This window comes from Mytilus californianus, unplaced genomic scaffold (genome assembly GCF_021869535.1).
Source record: "Mytilus californianus isolate M0D057914Y unplaced genomic scaffold, xbMytCali1.0.p SCAF_7, whole genome shotgun sequence".
Taxonomy (NCBI): domain Eukaryota; kingdom Metazoa; phylum Mollusca; class Bivalvia; order Mytilida; family Mytilidae; genus Mytilus; species Mytilus californianus.
Window position 1 is genome coordinate 62,008,216 of NW_026262723.1, and position 22,340 is coordinate 62,030,555.

General features: G+C 32.0%; 1 protein-coding gene across 1 annotated transcript in view; it reads left to right on the forward strand.

Annotated features, from left to right (window-relative positions):
• Nucleotides 1-20,923, forward strand: part of LOC127708532 (polycystin family receptor for egg jelly-like) — a 123,310-nt gene extending 102,387 nt beyond the window's left edge. The window contains exon 3 of the mRNA XM_052213430.1: nucleotides 20,778-20,923. Within this exon, the coding sequence (XP_052069390.1) occupies nucleotides 20,778-20,923 (146 nt within the window). The remainder of the gene's footprint in view (nucleotides 1-20,777) is intronic.
• Nucleotides 20,924-22,340: the final 1,417 nt, after the last annotated feature.

The following is a 22,340-nucleotide window of genomic DNA, read 5'->3' on the forward strand; positions in this document are numbered from 1 at the left end:
TTTAAAACCATACAAATTTTATCATATGCATGTACACGACTCTTGAAAACAAAAATATTACCAAACTAACTTTTATTTTTCATACACCGTAACAGTATTGTGTTCTTCTTCATGTAAGTACACTTACATTTCAATGTAACTGGACAATGCCTGCTAACTTTTGTATCTAGATAAGTGAGTTTTATTTTCCCTTTAATTGAGCAGTTTGGCGTGGTTTTACCAAAAACGCACAAGAAAAGAATCACCCACTACAATGTGTTCGGTAAAACGGGATATAGTTTCCTGCAAATCGTTACAGAAAATAATATTTTTTGACGATAGATGAGTCAGGTAATGCATGTGTTCAGGTTTTTCTTGTATATAACACACCCGGAGGTATCAGAATTGGTCTTTTTATTTGATCAATCCTGACTACCCTCGGCGTGTTATACGAAAAGAAAAACCTATTATCTTGAAGACCAGAATAGAAAGAGAAAATCTGACGTAACACAAATGTTTAGAGTGAAGATTACTACCTTCTGTCTATGTACATCAAAAACTGTCAGACGACGAAGTTAGTGCCCTTAAATGCCAGGTTTTACATTTTTTTTACCTTTTATCTTGAAAGTAATAATATGTAGACATATAAATTTTATGTAGCATAAATTATCACAAAAATTATCATCAAGACAATATCTACAACTACGAAATCGTCAGTGGACTCCTTATAGGAGACAATCCCCTTTGGTGACGATTTTTACCATTTTTGGCAATTTGTTTATTATTTTGAAATTTTGATATATAGAGAGAATTTAAAAGAGCAAAAATGATCCACAAGGCAATATCTACATATAAGTTGATTTTGCTAAAATCGTCGGTCAGATAGTGCCCTAAAATGACAATGTTTACCAGTTGTTTGTGTTTTTACATATTATCTTGAAAACTGTAATAGATAGAAAGAAACTTAAAAAAAAACAGAAATGATCAGCAAGACAAGATCTGCAAAAAGGTTCGCATACATGTAGATGAAATTTGTCAGTTGTGTTCTTATAGTTATTGAAGTTATTGTCCTTTAATGTCTATTTTTACCCTTTCTGTGTTTTGGACCTGATTAACTTTGAAAGATAGAGAGAAACTGTAAACAGAAAAAATGATCAGTAGTACAAGTTCAACAAAATTATAGTAGCAGCAGTGAATATTTAAAAGATTTAGATTTTTTCAAAATTTACTATCCACTTTCTGTAAAAACACTTTACATAAGTATTCGACGACGTTATGAACTATTAGCACATAAATAGGGATTTGTGTACGTATGTGTACAGTGTATGTACAATATGTATATGATATGTAGTTTGAAAGCCCAAACATGCTAAAATAAATATCATAGTAGTTAAAGTAATCTGGAGTTATTGTTTGAGTATCTTAAGATCTTACAGATTGTCTAAAATTGCCCTGGTGGCTTGCTTTCTGATATCAAAATTTCCCCGACATCGTCAAAACTTAAAAGAGTGAAAAGATTATTTAAAATTTAGAGGCTTTTATATTTCTACAGGGAATCCAGATTTCGCAACAGGTTCACAAAATTATATCACCCTTAGTCCAACCGTAACGTCATCCGCTATCAATATTACCGATACTACATCTAATTCAGCACATACAACAATCTACACGAATGCAGGAAATGAGTCTTTATCAAAGGTTGTCAGTAGTAATTCCATCATATTTACCACTACCGACTTTTCAAGTAGATCTTTGGATTATGGAATATATGAAGTCGGGTTAGAATTGAGCGGTAATGGTGGAAGTTTGAACACAGCAATAATTTATGAAATACCAATTACAGGATTTGAGGCAAGTTGTTATTTTCTTTATTAATAATTAATGATAGTGACTGTGTTTTCCACCATGCATGAATATTATTTAAAATATTCTGTTGAATTTAATGATCTGCTAGTATATTTTTTTAATTCGCACATGAACTCCCAATTCATGAAACTCATATCCGGAACAGTTTGTTTTCAATCAATAAATGCAAACAGCATTACAAATACATTCAAATCTTCAATACCAAGACAAATTTATCTAAAAACACACACAGGTCTGTTTCCAGTAATTATGTATATAATATTTTCGAAAGTTTTAATATTTCTCACAAAAAGAACAAAAGTGATTGTAGGTTTTGCTCGTTTAATTTAGTTTATATCTTGTGCCTTTAAATAAACGCCGGCTACGTTTTTCACTATCTTCTAAAATTTGATGTATTTTTTTTTGACATGGCTCGGAAAAGCTGACATTCACAACTACTTGCAATTACATATCTTGAAGTACAGTTTGTTCCGTCTATAAAAGGATTCTAGTTTTTCATACATTAATATAAAAAGTGGAAGTTTTGGTAAGATTACAACTGAGACAACGATCCATAAAGACCAAAGGACAAATGTGAACATTTCAATCATCGTATGGTCTTCAACAGGTCACCATAAGAACAAACAAAAGATATGTTGGAATGAACTGCTCGAATTATCAGGTACTAAACACATAAACAAATAACAAAAAGAAAAAAGACACAAAGTATCTGAATTAAAGTATTTACTAAGTCTTAAAATTTGTTTAACAACTAAAGATGAATAAATAAATTTGTACAAAATTGGCATCTTTTGATGTCCTGCTTCTCAAAGAAATCTAACTTCATTACTTAAAAACTAATGCATTAAAGTATTTACAAAAAAAAAAGAACTCAAAGATGAATTTAAAAAGAGGCAGTCCATAAATAAAACATGAGAAATCAAAAGTTAGACTATATCAAACAACTAAACAAAGGGAGAACAAGTGTCATATTTCTGACTTGGTACAGGCATTCTCCGAAGAAGAATTTTAATTAGTATAAAATGAATGACAACTGATCTGAGGTATAATACGTCAGTGATATAGTTTATCTAAAACATACCAACACTATAAATTAAAAGATATCTAAATAGTTATTAAAAATAAGAAGATGTGGTATGATTGCCAATGAGACAACTCTCCACCAGAGACGAAATGAGATAGAAATAAACAACTTCGTACGACTTCGCTCAATTAATTGCTTTGCCATATGAAAAGCTATATGGTCTCGAGTTACCATATGACAATCTATATTATTATACTTCACGTCAAAATGCCAGATTTTGATTGGTTTATACGAGGGAGACAACTTACTCTATCCCATGGCAAATACTCTATAACCCTTCACGGAGACGCTTGCTCAAGTGTGCGCTTTAATAAATACTGATGATTGGTATGTACAAGACATCATAGTTTATTACTTTGAATTTGAAATTTAATAGATGGTAATAAAAGAACATTCAGTATAATAAATTAAATAACACATATCTGAGAGGGTGATAGAGCAGATTGTTACCCCTCGAAAAGACATTGTCAACCTTGGCTTCGCCTCAGTTGACAATGTTTTCTCGGGGTAACGATCTGCTCTATCACCCTTTCAGCTATGTGTTATTTATATAAAATCTCGAGTTTTCAGATGACAAGCTATAAAGTTTCGCGTTACCATAATAAAGCTATAAAGTCTCAAGTTACCTTATGACATGCTATAAAGTCTCGAATTGTAAGCATCATGTGTAAGCTTCTCGTATCTGAGGGAACGCCCCTCAGATATTAGACGATTACATCTGATTTACATAGAAGTGATAAATAAATATTCTATCTTTTCTCTTGTTCTAAAAAAGAGCAATTACTAAATAAAAAATAAAACAGGAAAAGTGTCATTATCTCAAAATTTCAAGATGCAGTAACACTTTCAGAAGATGTTTTTTAGTTATGGATTTGGAATGAAATCTTATTTGCGTCTATTTTTCTGTCATCAAATTGATACCTTCTCACTGCTTTTGTATGGCAAAATGAATCGCTGTACTATCTTGTTTTGTTTCTGGTTTATTTGCCAAAATCTTAACTTTTTACTGATTAATGATAACACTTCTATGTAAGTGTCTTTACTATATATCAATTTAACACCAAAGATATCCCTTCAACATTAAATTCGCTGAGGACACCACGCATTTTCACCGGGTTTGATAGCCATCTTGCGTGCTAACTCTCAACCAATCATTTTAAATATCATAAGGGAAATATCAAAAGGTTTGTAGAAGAACATACAGAAGGCATGAGTTCAGAATAAGCATTTAAATCTTTGTTAATTGTAATACAGACAACACAAACTCAATACTTAAGTTGCTAACATCTACGTCATTTGGTCTATGGTGGGTTATTGTCTTGTAGGCAATCATACCACATCTTCTTATTTTATATCCAGTACATTCAAAACAATACAGTGATATATCATCAAAAGATAAGTTCAAGCCAATTAATCTTAGATTATATAAGTCATGCCTTCTTACACACTAATAAAGATGGCTGCACAACGGAAGAAAATGTCATACAATCAATTCATAATAAATGCAGAAAATAAAACGCACAAGTAATTTAAAACGGATGAAAAGAAAACATTTGAAACATATCAATAGTGTTTCACATGTAATAGTTCAATTCATATTGATTGAAAAGAAGGCAAAACAATAATTTTATCACTTCAGTATAACCTTAGTCAATAAAGATATGGTGTCAAAAACTACATGAAGAACTTTGCGTACACCTGTACGTTTTATATATAGTTTTGCCATATCAGTTTAATGTGACACATTATTTTTTAAAGGATGAGGATCACTTGCGGTTATCTAAATACGCATCAATACATTGCTTCCAAAATTGATGTTCAAAATTTCATTAACACTTCATCGAACTGCACATTACCATGCATATATGGTCATGCGATCACTTCATTTGACAGGAAATCTGTACATATTAAATATGAATACGGCATTTCATTGCATTGCAGGCTGACACTGACTTCCCAATCATTTATCACATCAACAATTAAACTTTGGAATAATTTGAACATATCAGTTCGAAATGTAGACTCATTATCAAAATTCAAAGTAGAATTAAAAAACCACGACATTCGAAATGAGAATCAATCTAAACATTATTTATATGGTCCAAGAAAATTGAATATAATATTAACCCAATTTAGATGTTCGGCATCCTTCTTGAATTGTGACTTGTTTAGAGCTAACATTATATCTGATCCAACATGTAAATGTGGTTTGGATATTGAGGACATGCACCATTTTTTCTTTGATTGTCCTTTCTATCTAAATGAAAGGGCTATTCTTTTTAATGGTCTCAGCTGGCTTCCCGAAGGCTGCGAGTTGGACTTAAAACTATTGGTTTTTGGAAAAGAAACTCTTTCCTATGATCAAAATGTGCAAATTGTTAAACAAGTATTCAATTTCATAAAGAGATCAAAACGATTCCTCGTAGTATACTTATTATTAGTATCAGCGTAGGTAAAACGCACATCATCATCATTATCATCATCATCCTAATCTCTGTCGTTCTTTCCTCATTCCCTCTCCTTTTTTCAGCATAGTTTAGTAATATTTATGTTGTTTATATTATATGATGCATGCTCATTGTTATATATATTGTATTGTGGAGAAGACTTAATAAGTAAGTTTTACTTGTGTCTGATCCTTTTTTGCTTTGAGCAAATAAAATATGTTTAAACTAAACTTTCAAAGTGTTGGCATTAATGTAAGACCTTAGATAAGATAAACATGTCCTAGCACTTACTGAATTCACTTGATACATGCAAGGTTTTTCCAAAAAAGGTAATACCTGAAGTTCGTTATGTTTTTGGTTTTTTTTTTGGTTTTTTTGTTTTTTTGCCTAAAAAAACGTTATTTTATATTAGATTATCAAAAGACGAAATAGGGAAGAAATAATTTGGTTTTCAAGCAGGTTTTGTAGTTATATTTTCAAATACTTTAATTTCTTCTAGCATAATAAGGACAGACATGTTCTATTCGCACTTTAATTATAGAAAGAAGAAGATTTACATTTTTTTTTACATATTCATGAAATTACGTTAATATGAAGTGTCTTTGAAAAGATTGACGTTATTATGGTTATCACATTAAATGGATGATTAAAATACCTGAAACGTCAAATGACATTTGATAGGAGTTATTTCACTGAAATGATAATTTTTACCCATTTTTGCGTTTTTAACCATGATCTGAAAAAAACAATATACATTTCATATAGATTAGAGAAACTTAAAACTACAAAAATAATCAACTTGACAAAGCTTTACAAATATGTCAAGTGGACAAAATCGTCAGTTAACTCCTTATAGCAGTTATTGGCCTGCAATGATGATTTTACATATAAAAGTTTTTGTCGAAAAACAATGTCTTATAGAAAGAACTGTTAAAAGCTTAAATGATCAGCAAGCAAGATCTTCAAATGAAGCACAATGGCCAAAAATCATAAGCCCTTTCCCTTCAGTAGTATTTGCCCGTTAAATTACGAATTTTACATTTATTTACGTTTTTTTTTTCTTTTTGCTTCGATCTTGAACTTATTACAGATGGAGACATTTCTGAATATTGAACAATATAAATGATCAGTTAGACAAGATCCACAAAAAAGTCAAATGAGCGAAATCGTCAGTCCACTCTCAACTGTCATACAAGTAGGAAGTTGACTTGACTATAAAACCAGGTTTGACTCACCATTTTTCTTCGGGAAATACTTATACCAAGTAAGGAATATGACAGTTGTTTTCAATTTGTTCCGTTGGTTGATAAAGTCTAACGTTTGATTTTGTCAGTTTTTATAGACTTTTCCTTTTTGAGTTTACCTTGGAGTTTAGTATTTTGGTTAATACCTTTGTCCTTTTAGGAAACATGAAACATGGTCCTTCAATGAGACCTTTAACCAATAGTTTACTATTATAGTAGATAGATAACATATAAACTGCAAAATATTATCAAAAATAAGATCTGCAACTAATTCAACATGACCGTAATTGACATAAACTATTCATATACCAAACCAGTGACAATTTTCTTTAATTTTGCGGAGTTTTTTTTTCTATTTCCTTGAAATGTTTAATAGTTAGAAAGAAACTGAGAACAGTAAAATATGACCAGCAAAGACAAACATGTAAGTAAACATAACTGAGATTGTCAATCCAGTCCTTAAAGTGGTTACATCCCTGAAATGATATTTTTTACCATTTTTATGTTTTTGCTATAATTTTTTTAAACTATTATGTATTGGATTAGAGAGGAACTGTTTACTGCGAAAATTATCAGCGAGAAAAGATCTTTAAATATGTCATAATTATAACTCAAATTGTTAATCGACTACTGAAATGCGTCATTGCTGTTGAATGAACATGTTTTCCCATTTTTCAGTTTTTTCTATTAGCTTGAGTGCTATTTGAGAGATATAAAGAAACTGTGAACAGCTTAAATGATCAACATGATAGATAATATCTTCAAATAGGTTAACCAAACTGCGTCGCTCTGGATCAAACCTGGTCACAATATTATATTAAGTGTGTAGAAGATGGTTGCTACTGTTGCATATTTTACCTGGAGAGCGATTCAGGCCACTGGCAGCCGCTAGTTTTCAATCCCTCCAAGACATATTCCAAAAAAAAATCCTTCCTATTTTAAGATACTAAGTAATAAAGGGGAATAACCATTAAACATTAATTGCCAATATTGTCAAAAAGATTTTTTTTTATATGTATTTTATGGTTCATGACCTTGTGTTTAAATTTCAAAATCGTCAATCAAGCAGTTTTTAAATTAACACTCAGTAACCAATAGAGGGACGGACGGACGAACGAACGGACATGTGCATCACTATTTACCCTCCCCAATCTTCGAGGCGATTTTAAAAGGGGGTTCCAACCCAGGATAAAGGGGGAGTTCCGATCATATGTCCCCATTCAAAAGCATAAAGGGGTTCAAAACCCCCTAATCAATAGTCTTGGTAATTTGTCGTACGATTGCATATACTTACCTACTTCCACCCCATTTGGTCTGTAGTTGTCTAATCGGCAATCAACTCTTTATTTATATATATTAAAACATATGATTGATATCGCTTTCTTTATTCTTAAAATCAGTTTTACAAAACACATTTAAAAAAATGACAGGCGACAACATTACAAGAATTAAAATGAGGTTATTGATAGGTTATGAGTTATGATATATTAGTTCAATACAGTATCTTGGAATGCCTTATCTCCACTTAACATTTAACAATCATTCTTGTACATCTTCAGGTAATTGTGGCTCCGATCGTGGCAATTAACGAAGAAGTGACATTCACTGCAACATTTACCCAAGCATCAAATGTTGAAATTGAATGGCACTGGGACGTTATTTCAGGGGATACAGAACTGGATGATCATATTGGAATTGTATCGGTTATTACTAAAAACCATACATTCAATACAATTGATGATTATAACATAACTGTTGTTGCTGGAAACTCTCTTGGGCGAGTATATCAATTCGTTCAGTTCAAGACACAATACAATGTAAATGGTTTTTCTGTTGTATGGAGTTCTGGACCTCGTGAAACTGGAAAAAATACAAAATTTGATCTCTTCCTAAGCTCAACTGCACAAGAACCTATGGGAAGCATCACCTTAACATTACTTTATGGCTACCAAGGCGAAGAAACTATTATATCCGTGACTGATTCTATTAAAACAAATTTGTCGTCTAGTGTTGGTTATGAACGTTCATACACGTATAATGTGCAGGGCAATTATTCTGCCAAAGTGAGTTTTGAATCTGAAATCAGTTCACAACAGTTCTTTATTGATCAATACATTTGGGACAATTTAAATAATGTTAGCTTAAATGTTCCAGACTTTGGCAATGTTAGTGAAATAGTAAGTTTCACGTTCACAGATGTAACAGCAAGTGGTTTTAACTATAGAGTATTGACTGGCGATGGAGAAGAATTCGAGAATGATCCTTCATTTTTATACAGTCCGTACAGTGATCCAATGTTGACTCACACGTACAATACAGTTGGAATTTACACCGTCAATATGCTGATATGGAATCCATTTTACTCCACTTCTTGTACAAAAGTTATTATAATTCAGGCGCCAATCAAAGATATGGTTTTGACACCAGCTCTCACTGATCCCAGCATAATGTATCCGATACCAGATGGAATTGTAGACTTTAGCTACAGTATGATTGTCAATCATCCGGACCCTACAAATGTTACATGTTCTAATTCGTTCCACAGTACTATGGAGGATGAAATAGAAGAAACAAATATAACTTACGGTATTTCAATTATCAAAACATTTACCTACACAAATGCCGGAAATTTCACGGTAAATATTACCTGCTTCAACGAGGTAAGTAGGGTCGAACTGATAACCAAAGTTGAAATGATCATTGCAAATTTAAACAAATTCAGCCTATCATACCCTTCGGTGACCGGGATGAACATGACACTGGTTCCTTCCAATGATGGTTTGAGTGATGCAACTTTTACTTATGATGAAAAGAATGTTACTTTTCAAGTTGAATTACTAAGATGTGTAAAATTTCCACCTGGAATTGATATAGAATTTTATTTTGGGGATTTCACTGCAACCGAATCTTTGCAAAATGTGTCGGTTGGAACAACAATAGTACATACGTACAGAAAACGGGGAAATTATACAGTAATAATTTATGTCAGTGATAAAAACAAAGGAACAGGATCAAATTCATTTAATGTAAAAATGGGAGCTACAGACATTTTTATTCCAGATTATGGAGGAAGAATAGCCGTGTCACTATTCTCCTTTACAGTTTCAGGAGTAGGACCTGGAGCTACTTATGAAGTGACGATCAGTTCAAGTCAAACATACACAATGACATCGGAACCATCCGTTAAAACGAATATTTATCCAACCTTTGAGAAGTTTAACCCTAAAGTTATAGCATACAACTCCACGTTTTACGAAATAACCTACACCGAACAACCTGTTAGAGCAGAAGAACCCATGTCAGGAGTTAATATAAGTTTACCGTTAAAAATAGATCTTCCACCTGGTGATATTCTTGTAAATGTTTCACTTGCAGACGGTTCTAATTCCTTACCCTTTATAAATTGCACTTTTTCAATGGGTGATTTAATAGACCGCAAAATGTACGATATTTATAAAAATTTGACTGTTTCAAATCCGTATCTGTTTTATTTTACTTACATTACACTTGGCAATCACTCTGCTATTATTAATTGTTCTAATGCTATCAGTTATGTAGATTATGTTGTTACAGTGAACGTTTGGAATGAATGTTTTCAGCCCACCGGAATGTTTGATCGTGACTACTCCAATGCCACTAATCCTTTAGTGCTATACACATCACAAGATATAGATCTTGGTAGTCGGATGGCCGTATATTGTACAGAGCAACATGTTACTTACGTTTGGGAATTGAATACGGTTGATTTGAACGGAACCTATACGATCCCGTATGCATATGAGCCAGTTGTGCCAGCTACCGGTATTATACGGTTCGCAAAAGGATCCATTGAAGAGAACATATACAAAGTAACACTGAATGTTACCCTGGATACAACCTGGGTTTACGAACCAACATACATTAAATTTGTCAAACCACCACCATTTGCATACATACTGGGTGGAAATCTTTTGTCGGTAAAACTAAATAAAGTGTCAGTACAATTTGATGCTATGACAGGTTCATATGATGTTATGTACGGAGAAGGCGCAAATCAGAATTTAACTTTCGCCTGGACTTGCAATAGGTTTGTACAAGTTATTTATCTATTATAGATGAAATCATTCACGAAAAATCCGTAATATCTTTGATTAAAGCATTTTCAAAAAGAATATATTTTAGGTACTTAATCTTTAGTTCAATTAAAGTAAAGAGGTTTCCATTTTATTTATTTAACTCGAAGGTCAAAAACCGAAAATTGTTATAATCTAATGTAATTCAAATATTAAAGAATCTTAATAAAATACATTGAAGATTTTATAACAGTTAAAAAAAATATATGACGTAAAAGTGAATTAATTACAAGGAAAACGTTTAGTTTACTATCATTTAATAAAATGAATTATGTCAATTTTACGTATCTATACATCGATAAATCCGTTATTCAGCATTGTTGCTATTAGTCTTGCAGTGATGTATATATATTTATAACGTGAAGCCGTTCGTCAATTGACTTAGTCTTCCAACTTTTTGTTCCGATTGACATGAATGATTCCCATGTAGACGAAACATCTGTTGTACTCAATTCTAAGTCTTGTATCTTTGTTAAGCTTGTTTCAAAGAATAGACTTACAATAAAAAATATTGAAATATAAATTGATCATTAAATGGGGCATTAGCTGTAAAATTGGTGTTCACCGATTTGACTCTAATTCTCATACAATGTATATGAATTAATAACATACTAACGTATATTCAAATTACAAAAAGTCCTAAAGAAACAATTAACAATTATACATGGCCTCGTTATGATAATGACTATTTTGTTAGGACTATGACAGTTGTTATCCATTCGTTTGATGTGTTTGAGCTTTTGATTTTGCCATTTGATTAGGGACTTTCCTTTTTGAATTTTCCTCGGAGTTCAGTATTTTTGTGATTTTATTTTTTTCTACTGTTGGATTTAAAATTTCATGACATCATTGTCATAGCTTAGAAAAATCATCGTTTCACCTGTATAAGAATTAATCATTTTTGTGGGCCGAATAAGTCAACGAAATTGTTCATCCTGGTGGCTCCCTTGTTTTACTTTTCAATATTGAAATTATTTTCTTTTACCATGCTAAACACAAACGTAAACAATCTCTAGCTAAGGATCAATTGAAAGTGGCATGTATGGTTGTAAACCAATAAAACATCAGTCATATTTGTAGTTAACTTTGCCTACATTAAAACCAAATGACTACAAATATCGAAATATTGTTTCCCAATTACGCTTCTAGAAATAATTGAAAAAAAAACAAATCAAATTTTTTTTTTAAATCTTTGCAAATGCTTTTTTTACTCTTTTTTTAACACACCTGATCTCACTCCGTTTACACCTTACACGGAATTTGGATGTTTGAACCGACTCTGGTATTTTGTTTTTATTACTGTAGCTTTATGACAAACACATTGGAGGATTTAAGCAGCAAATACGAAGCAGCAAAACAAAATAATCAACTAAATACTTATGCAGACTGCATGGACAAGTTAAAACAAGAGTCAAATGATACGAACGGTATTTTGATAATGAATCTAACTTTACAAGAAGGATATGCGGTCTCAGTGCAAGTATTTCTAGATAATCTCATCTCAAATTATACTCAGCTTCTACAAGCTCGAGAAGGTGGAGCACCAGATGTTGGTATATTGTAAGTATTTTCCTCGAAACGATAATAATTTTAATTGTCTTCCCTGCTAGAATGCTAGACCTAGGGATGCTAATCCAGCGGTTGTGCCGGCTTTTTTCATATTTTAGAGGTAGAAGATTTGGATAATCCGTAACTGATATACAAATGCTATATGGTCTAAAGTTTCCGTCTATGATATGTCCGATGTCCTTGGTCTCATTTTCATTATTCAAAAAACCGCTTGAAAACTGTGTATTTTTTAGGGAAAAGCTTCATACATATATATGTATCATATATCATAATGCGAGTTCTTATTATGGCGATAGTCAAGGAGTCGCATTATTCGCATTAATAAAAACCTCGCATTAATTTCTGAATTTACAGTATATAGAAAGTATGTTCATTAGACAGGGTTGATCTGACCTTGACATCGTTTCATGGTTTAGTGATCAACGTTAAATTCTAGTGATTAGGCCCGAAACTCAGATGTTTTTGAGTCAACTATATTCGGTGCACGTGAATAGACTAATTGTAAGGTGAACATGTCCGTGTGACAGGGTTAATCTTATCTCGTGTTAATAGCTCATTAGTCAATTTTAAGTTTTCGTCGTTAGGACCGTTTTTCAGATACTAATAGAAATAGGTCAACTATATTCGGTGTAGAGAATGCTAGATAGCTGTCTGCTAGAGTAGATTAGGTCTTTCCACTTTTCCGTGGAAAGACCTATTGATTTTGTTCTGATTATTATGTCTTTCCACTTTTCCGTGGAAAGACCTGTTGCTGTTGTTCTGATTATTATTTTTTTTTCTTCTGTCAAACCCTTTTCTTGTGGTAAAAAGTTGTTTCACAAGATGTCGCTTAGATATTTTGGATATAAGCCGAATATTTTTTTATTGTAAGAGTTATCTCCCCAAACACTGTTTTTCTTGTTATTGTATCTCCTCTGTAACCAAAAAAGATAACGACAAAATTCTTTTTCTTATTTGTTCGTTACATCCATAGGAATTTTTGGCTGATTTGGATCGAAGCAATCCGGTGATATCTTATAGGAGTTATCTTTCGCTACCAAATAAATTTGTGGTTATGTTTTGTAACTCATAAACCGTAAGCTGTATACACCTAGAGTCTTTTTATTTGAGGTCTTTGGGTTCTGACTTAGAAAATGAGGTCAAAGGTCAAGGTCATGTTCTCAATTTGGACTTTTGCATGTTTTTGCATTTTCTCTGACACTTTAAAAGATATATATAGAAGAACTAGTGCAAAATGTTTGCTTTATTGTGATGAAGATATGGTACATTTGGTGGTACATTTGGTCTGATACAATCTAATGACATCTTATAGGAGTTATTGCCCCTGAAATGTTTTAATTTAAGGTTAATTGAATATTACTTCAACTTGGTTCAAAGTACCTAGAAACCATATATTTTTGAATCAGGCATACATAAACCTATCATTTGAGACCGGATGTGACCTTCAATAAACCAGAAGTAGCTAATGATTTCCCTTATTTAAGGCAAAATTATATAGAAACCATATATATTTGGAATCAGTGTGTATGCAGCTGTCATAAGAGACCAGAAGTGACATTTTCTAAGCTGGAAGTTGCAAATTATCTCCAATTTTCAGGCAAAAGTATAGTAAAACCATTTTTTTTTGGAATTTGTGTGAATAAAGCTATCATATAAGACCGGAAGTTACATTTTCTTAACCGGAAGTTCCTCATTTCAGACAAAAGTATATAGAAACCATTTTTTTTTTAATCAGTGTAAAGAAACCTATCATTGGACGCCAAAAGTACCTTTTAGTAAACCGGAAGTAGCTTCTTATCAATAACTTAGAAAATTGATGTGGAAAGACCTTCAATTGTATTTTAATTTGACTTTGACTTCATTCTATATGGTTCATAGTTAAACCTCCTTCGGGTTTATTTGTAATCTTTATAAAGACGAAAAACGCAAAACAAACCCCAACACAATTCGTTTGGAATCGCAGGTGCTCCGATAGGAAAAATAGCTCCTGCTTCGGTAGTGGCACCCGTCGAGTGTACAAATGAATGTCGCCATGTCGCAAAATTGCTGAATTATGGAATATTGATTGACAAAAAGAAACAAAATGCTGCTTAATTTTAAAAATTGGGTGCATTAAGATCAGATCGAGAAAAGGTGTTTCCATATATTCGATAAAAAATCAAAACCATTAATTTCAATTTATTAATCATTATAAATTGTATATAACGCAATATATGGTGTTGTCAAAATTGACGATGAATCATGAGTGATTCATTTCGCGCCTTTTATAGCTTGTTATACGTATTTTAGATTAGCTCATTGTTGAAGGCCGTTCAGTGGCCTATATTTACTAACTTCTACGTCATTTTGTCTCTGCTGTGGAGTTGTCTCATTATCAATCATACCACATTTCCTTATTTTTATAATGATTTTATTTTACTATGCTCCCCGAAAAAAAAATTGGGAGTATATAGTTTTATCCGTCCATCTGTCCGTTCGTAGATCCGGAACAAATGCTTTCCGCATGTTAAATTGAGTTTCCTATTCTCAATTAGAACGAAACGTGTGAAGATTGAAGGTATAGGAAAAGACAAGACGACTTTTCAGGTCAATAGATCAAAGTTCAAGGTCACTGTTACTAAAAATATCTGTTAAGAAAAAACTGTTCTCAGATGATTAGGTTCCTTTGTGTGTATAAAATGAAACTTATATTGATGGATGATATAGAGAAGGGAAAGAACACTATCAATTTACAGGTCAAAGGTCGAGGTCACAGATGCTAAATTAGACTGAAAATATATAATTTTAGGCGCAATGTTTTGTGTCTTGGCGTTTCGAGCGGTACAGTTGTGGTTTATACGAATACCATACATGTGTTTGAAAATAGGAAAGGGAGGAAACATATTGATTTTGATATCAATAGGTCAAAGATCAACGTCAGTTTCTTGAAAAAGATGTCCATGGTATCATATTCTTTTAATTCTGGGTTCTAGATAACATCTCTTAAATATGGCTATTAATTTTTTTCGCAATATTTGTATTGTTTCTTAAGACCTGGCGGGTTAACCAAGGTCATAGGGACCCCTAGTTCAAAAACAAAGGACACGTGAAAGTTTTTTTTATATATATCATGGCTCCGGAGGAAGCATTTATACACATGAAAGAAATATAAAGATTGTATTTTCACCAATTTTTCATGAAAAAAAGCCTTTTGAAATATATTTTTTTTATATTAAGTAAACATTCATATATATTTCTTGGCAAGTGCAGAAACATAGTCCTTATTTAGTCAACTTATTTTTCAATAAGTACTCGAGTATGTTATCATGAATTAAAACACATTTGGTACAGGTAAAACATTACCAATAAAAGCGGATATTTTCATTGTTATTCCAAGCATATTACCTTTCACCCTTAAAATGTATGTGCTGTTCGGGATCATCTGTTGGTAAATACTATTAGTTATCTTGGTGTAATTAGGGGTGTACAGAATTTTACACCGTTGTTGAAAATTCATACACCCTGAGGCGCAGCCGAATGGGTGTATGAATTTTCAACAACGGTGTAAAATTCCGTACACCCCTGATTACACCAAGATAACGAATTTATTTCTTATAAACAATTCCTTTACTCATTTTCAAACCGGGATGTAAAATTGAAAAATGCTAATGAAAAATTTCCAGTGTAACATTTCTTCAACGTTGATGTTGCTGCGTAATTCTTTGTCAAATACTTTTTTTCTTTATTTTTGGGAAATTCAGAAAACAAATTTTGTTCTTTTGAATTTTCGGGAAAACAAAATTTTTTAAATTTTTTTACAAATTTTTTTACAAATTTTTGTCCTCAAATTTATTTATTTTTTATTTTTCATATTTTTTTTTTTTTTGAAATTTTATTTATTTTTTTTATTTTGGCAAATTTTTTATTTTTTTATTTTTTGTCAAACTTTTATCCCGGGTGAACAAGGGTGGGGTGTTATTTTCACCGGGGTAATTAACCAATCAGATTGCAGTATTTTTGCTGCATAAGAAATAAATCTTTTTACTTGTTAAAATTTTTGCATGTTTCTGGTATTAAATTGGCAATGTCCAATGAAAATTTACTGTAAATTATAATTGATACTTATAGGTGCATACTGAACTGTGATAGAAAATATGCAACAACGCTGAAAAGTATATACCAAGCCATATGCTACGACTGTGAGCCTGGAGAAATAAATGATATAAGCTTTCAATGGTCATTACAAGGGATAAATGTTCCACCATTCGATTTTAAGACAATGACGTTGACAGGTAACTCTACATAATCTCACGTTAAAAACCCGAACAGACGAGGTTTTAAAGAATTTATTTCTTTTATTATGATTGCTTTGTAAATATATGAAAATAGTTTCCTATGAAAATATTTAATGAATTGTTTCAAAAACAGAATACAATGCAAGACAGGAAAAAATCATAAAAATACTTTACAAGATTGAGACGAACGTAGTACATTTATATCAAATTATTGCCAGCAAAACTCGATACTTTGCCAATTAGTCAGAACGAAGTTTAAGATTAAGACAATCTATTGTCTTAGCAAGACAAAATAAAACGGACAGACAAGCAATGTTAACGGCGAATTACATTTATGCGCATTTGGGGATTAAATTTTTTTACGTTTGCGCGCAGCTTTTGATTACATTTCACTCATTCATTTTACACAGGTAAAAATAAAGATAATTCATAATGAGTATGACTATAGTTATGATGAATTTTGAACATACTTGTAAATTTAAATTATATGTTTTTCATATTGAATTCTAAAAAAATATAAAGTGATCATGAGAAATTCCGTAAAAGCTTAAAACATACATGTAACTTAATTGCGAATATTTCAGAGTAAATTGTATTCTGTTTCCTAATTTTATAGAATAGTAATCGCTTTAGTATTATTTAAGTCAGTTTGTAAAGTTGCATCAAGGCACAAACATGGAGCTTCGTTTATCAGAAACAAGTCGGAAGAGAAATCATTAGTGTACGATGGAATTACTTTCCGTATCGACAGAACTTTTAAGTCAGGGGATATTTCATGGCGATGCACCGTAAATAATTGCTAATGTATTTTAGCAGATTCCCTATTTCCTCCAAGTCTTTGGGTATCACTACCGTCAGCAGAACCCAGGTGTACTACAAACCACCCGGAATCATTCCATGCTTACTACAATGAGCAATTTTATTCAGCACATCCATGTACTAATAGTATTTTTTGTGTTTCGTGTTTTCTTAAAGCAGTGGGTTGCAAATATTCAGAACGTTACGACCTGTAAAATCAGTACGTTTAATCTTTAGATTTGCTATGTTTTTACATTTTTATCTGTTTATATTTCCAGGACTAAGTGTTTGTTCATAATAAAACGAACTTATCCTGCTCGAAAATAATAGTTAATAAATAAAGAAGTATAATCTATCTGTATTTACCTGAGTTTACCTGTAAAAAAATGCGCACATATGTAATCAAAAGCTACTTGCAAATATAATGTTAATGCGTGCAAATGTAATGCACCAATGTTATTATATATAATAACACAAACTCCATATGACTGGCTTCGATGAATCAAAATAGATGGACTTGGGACCTGTTGAAAACAGAAAAAAATAAACATTGATATTTAATGAAACGTAATTTTCAGAATTATTTTATCATATTTATTTAGAAACGTGAGTGAAGGGAAACATCGTTTTGTGACACTGTCTATTACCGCTTTGTATATATGAGATTTTTTTTTGTTTACTTCTACAGACATTAACACTGCTACAATATCGATAGCCGCAGATAAGTTAATACAAGGCAGAGAATATAAACTTTGGGTTTCTGCGAATGGTGGATGGGGAAGGACTACAGATATCACACAAACTGGTCGAACACTGTGGACAAATAGCCCACCATATAATGGCCATTGTATTGCAAGTCCAACTAAGGGTAATGTTGATAATTGTATCCAAAATCGGAAATGCACATAATGCCGAGGTGTTAACAATAAACGTACATATGATAAACACAAACTTAACCTTTCTAAAAAGGTTACAAGTACTCAGCAGTATCATAAATTACGTCAACATGAAGCAATAATTTTTGGTAGTTTTTTTTATATCATAAAAATTTCCTCTTATTACAATGATTCAGCTATACCAGTAGTCTTTTTCTCTTATTATTGGCAAGGAATACCTAATTTATACCGATCTTGTCCTGATTACCAATTTGATTGGACGTCTTGTTGATCTCGTTTCTATAAAACTGTTTACTTTTTCTAATTTGACCACTCAGCTTCAAGTGAAAAACATGTAAAAGCTATAACTGCCGAGCTAATTTGAAGAAAAAATGTTTGAGCAGAAAAAAAAACATCTTTTACAATATGTGAAACCTTCATCATTTAATCGTTATGTGTGCTATAAACTTATAACATGAACAGTTAAAAGCCAAGATTGACGTTTTGACTGATTTCGCACTGGAAATTGGCCACTTCTGTTCACCATTTAATTTCTTATATGCTTTGATATTGTTCTGATAAGTTAAGCCCTTTCGAACTGGTTTTTGCAGTTTCTTCCATATCTGTTTTGCTGTTAAATCAGCGTCTAAGGCTTGGGGTAGATTTGAGCACTCACAAACATGTTTGACCCGACCACATTCTTTATATGCCCCCCCCCCCTTAACCTTTGAGCCTGTAATGCAATAGTTCTCGTTAGTTGCTGTCTGCCAAATTTCTTTTCGTTTATTTCTTAACTATAAATGAGGCCGTTGTTTATCTCTTTTGATTTAATTCACATTTTGTAATCCTGGGCCTTTCATAACTTACTATACAGTTTGGCTTTGTTCATTTTTAATGGCCATGCAGTTGTTCGTGTCATTGACGTCCTTAGATTTTTGGTGGTTAGTTATGTCATCAGCAATTATGATACTTTTTATTTTTATATGTATATTTTTAATTAAATTTTAAGAAAGATTTTCTCATTATTTTTATTTGTTTAATCGTTTAGATACGACGATATTGATTGATATTATATTGCAATCGCCTTTTTCGTCCGTCCGTCCGTCCGTCCAACAAATATTTGCATCAGACTTTTCGCAGAAGCCGCTTAACAGAACAACTTTATAATGGATATAAGAAGATGTGGTATGAGTGCCAATGAGGCAACTCTCCATCCAAGTCTACAACTTGACAGAGAGGAGTTGTAACGTGTGCGCCCTTTTACGATCAGACAAACATTTACTCCTTGTTTACCAATACTTTAAATATTTAAATAGTTTGAATACACTTGAATTATTTGTTCAATACTACTATACAGAATTACTTCATATTTGGCAAGATGTCATTAAAGAAATCTCCATTTAAAACTTGTCCACCTAATTTGAATTCATTATATTAGACAAATGACTACAGCTAAATAATTATAGCATGTTTGCTTCAACTAACAGAATTCTTTCTTACATATTGTTTAGGAAATGCCACAACGACCTCCTTTTCTATCTACTGCAGTGGTTTTTTGGATGAAGGAGACAACCTTGATCAAGATAGTGTTAGGGACAAGAATGAAAATAATGCATTAAAATACAAATACTTTGCTGTGGATAAATATATAAACCCTGACGGAACAGAAAGACTGGAAAAATCGGTGTTATTTTCTGGTGGTATGAATGTTTCATCAGTTAATTTTGTCTGTTCTTTGAACAGATAATCTACATTTTCTGAGCAAATAATCAGGAACACAAATTAATACGCGCACTTTTGTGGAATCATTACTTTTTAGTTTTACTTACATTTACTTCGCTTTGTATATAATAATTTATTAAATTTGAGGACTTATTTGATCATTGAGGGAATACCATAAGATATGATCTCGTATGTTTATATTTAACATTAATGATTAAGTTGCTCAACACTGGTTATTGACATTTAAATGACTGTGATTGAAAGTTCATGTAAATAATATTTTTACCTAGTTCCTCCAAATTTTGCTATACAGTTATCTGACTTATCAATTATATTTAATCAGAATTATAAACCCAGAAAACCGCTTCGGATGCACCAAATTTATAAAGTTTTACAATTGTTTGGTAATGTGTCGATACCGCCGCTGGTGGACTGTTAGCTCTCGGGGGTATTATCAGCTCAGTAGTAAGTGCTTGTCATGATTTAAAAACCTTTTTTAAATTATTCGTTTATAATTTTAGCAATATAAAATAGACTAAGGTCAACTTCTACAAGCAAAGTTGACCTTAGATGGATTTTACTATTCTTTTTAGGTGTTTGTTTATCAACTAGCTCTTCACAAATTGGGTTTGAGCGTTTTTTATGAAGGTAAATCCACAAAAGCGCTTCTGACACACCAAAATCATAAGATGTTATTATAATTTTACGCAATTTTTTGGTAAGCATTCACCAAGAAGTAAATACGTGTGTTAGTATTAGGAAAATAAAGTTTAATGAAGAATTATCAGTACACTACTTACATTTTAGGTGAAATGTCTGCTACAGAATTGCGTCTGGCACTGGGTAGCCCTGATTTAGATTACTCTGTGACATTACAAGTGGAAATATCAGACATTTATGGAGATTATGTCACTGAGGAAATGATAGTTAAGGTACATCTTATAATTACTTAGACGTTGCTTACATCAATAAATATAAAGTATATTAATATTAAAAAAAAATTATATTAATAATTGTTTCACAGAGGTGAAAATAAATATTTTTCGTTGTTGAAGGCCATAAGGTTGCCTATATTTGCTTACATTTACTTCATTTGAACTCTGTTGCATAGTCGTTTCATTGGCAATCATACCACATCTCCTTATTTTTATACAGTTTGGGGAAAACACATGGCACCAAGTAAATAATATACTGTGTTCTGTAATTCATCTAGCGGAACAGTCAAAACAGTCCGAACCAATTGAAAGTTTGAATTAATGCTTTAAAATTTACTAAATTTATGTGATAACTTTAATCTTTCGGAAAGCATGGCTATTATAGAATTTGCCCAAGAACTTACAATTACACGTACTATTAGCGCGTGTCCGTTATTGTATAAAAAGGCTATTTGGTTGCATGCCTTTCCATGTGACAAACAAGGCGTATTCAGGCCTTTTTTTTTAATAAAGAGATTAATGAAAATTGTTTTATAATACACCACACAACTTTCATAGAATTGGCTACATTTTAATGCAACGCAGGTCAATACAATAATTGAAATAGTTATCCGTTTAATGAATGAGATGAATAATGAAGAAAAAAATATGAGAAATGTACACTGCTCTGGCAAGGTCACGCTAGGATAATAGCAAGAGTTATTTGTTGACAGATATTTTTGAGCAAGAATTTCTAAGAATCGAGTTCTATCCATTAGTTGAAGGGCTTTTTTTTTATTTTCACGACAGGACCGTAAAAATGTAACTTCGACTGACATTACATGTGACCTTAATAGGTATCATTTCTAATATCACATGAAATAGTTACGACTGCTTATTTTTTAAATGAATAATGAACAAACTCCTGTGTAACAATTAGGTGCAACCAGATACCAGCCTGCAGCCAACAGACGCTGAGGACACAAATGCCGTCGAAAACCTATTCAAAACATTTGAAGAAACTTATGCAATAACGAACAAAGGGGGAAACAAAATGAGCGTTGTCAGAATAGCCAGCGCAACGTCTAGTATGTACAGTCACGTAGATGTTGTAAGTATAGTTTTCTGTTAACAATACCGGGTATTAGTGTGATTAATCAAATGGTCCGATCATACGCGTATGGTCCGGGTAATTAATACAATGTACGTTGAAAACTTACTATTTCTGTATGACCCTTCAATGTGTCACAAATTAAGTGTTTTTTACAATTAAATTTTCACTCATTTAATCATACTATGTTAATTTATTTTTACATGATTAGTAAGATAAAATGAATTTTACTCAAAAGTTATAATTATAGTAAAAGTACTTTTACGTGGTCTTTATCTAGTTTACCTTACGCAAAACAATACGTCGACTTTGAAATAAAACTTTAAAAAATATCTAAATGAACCG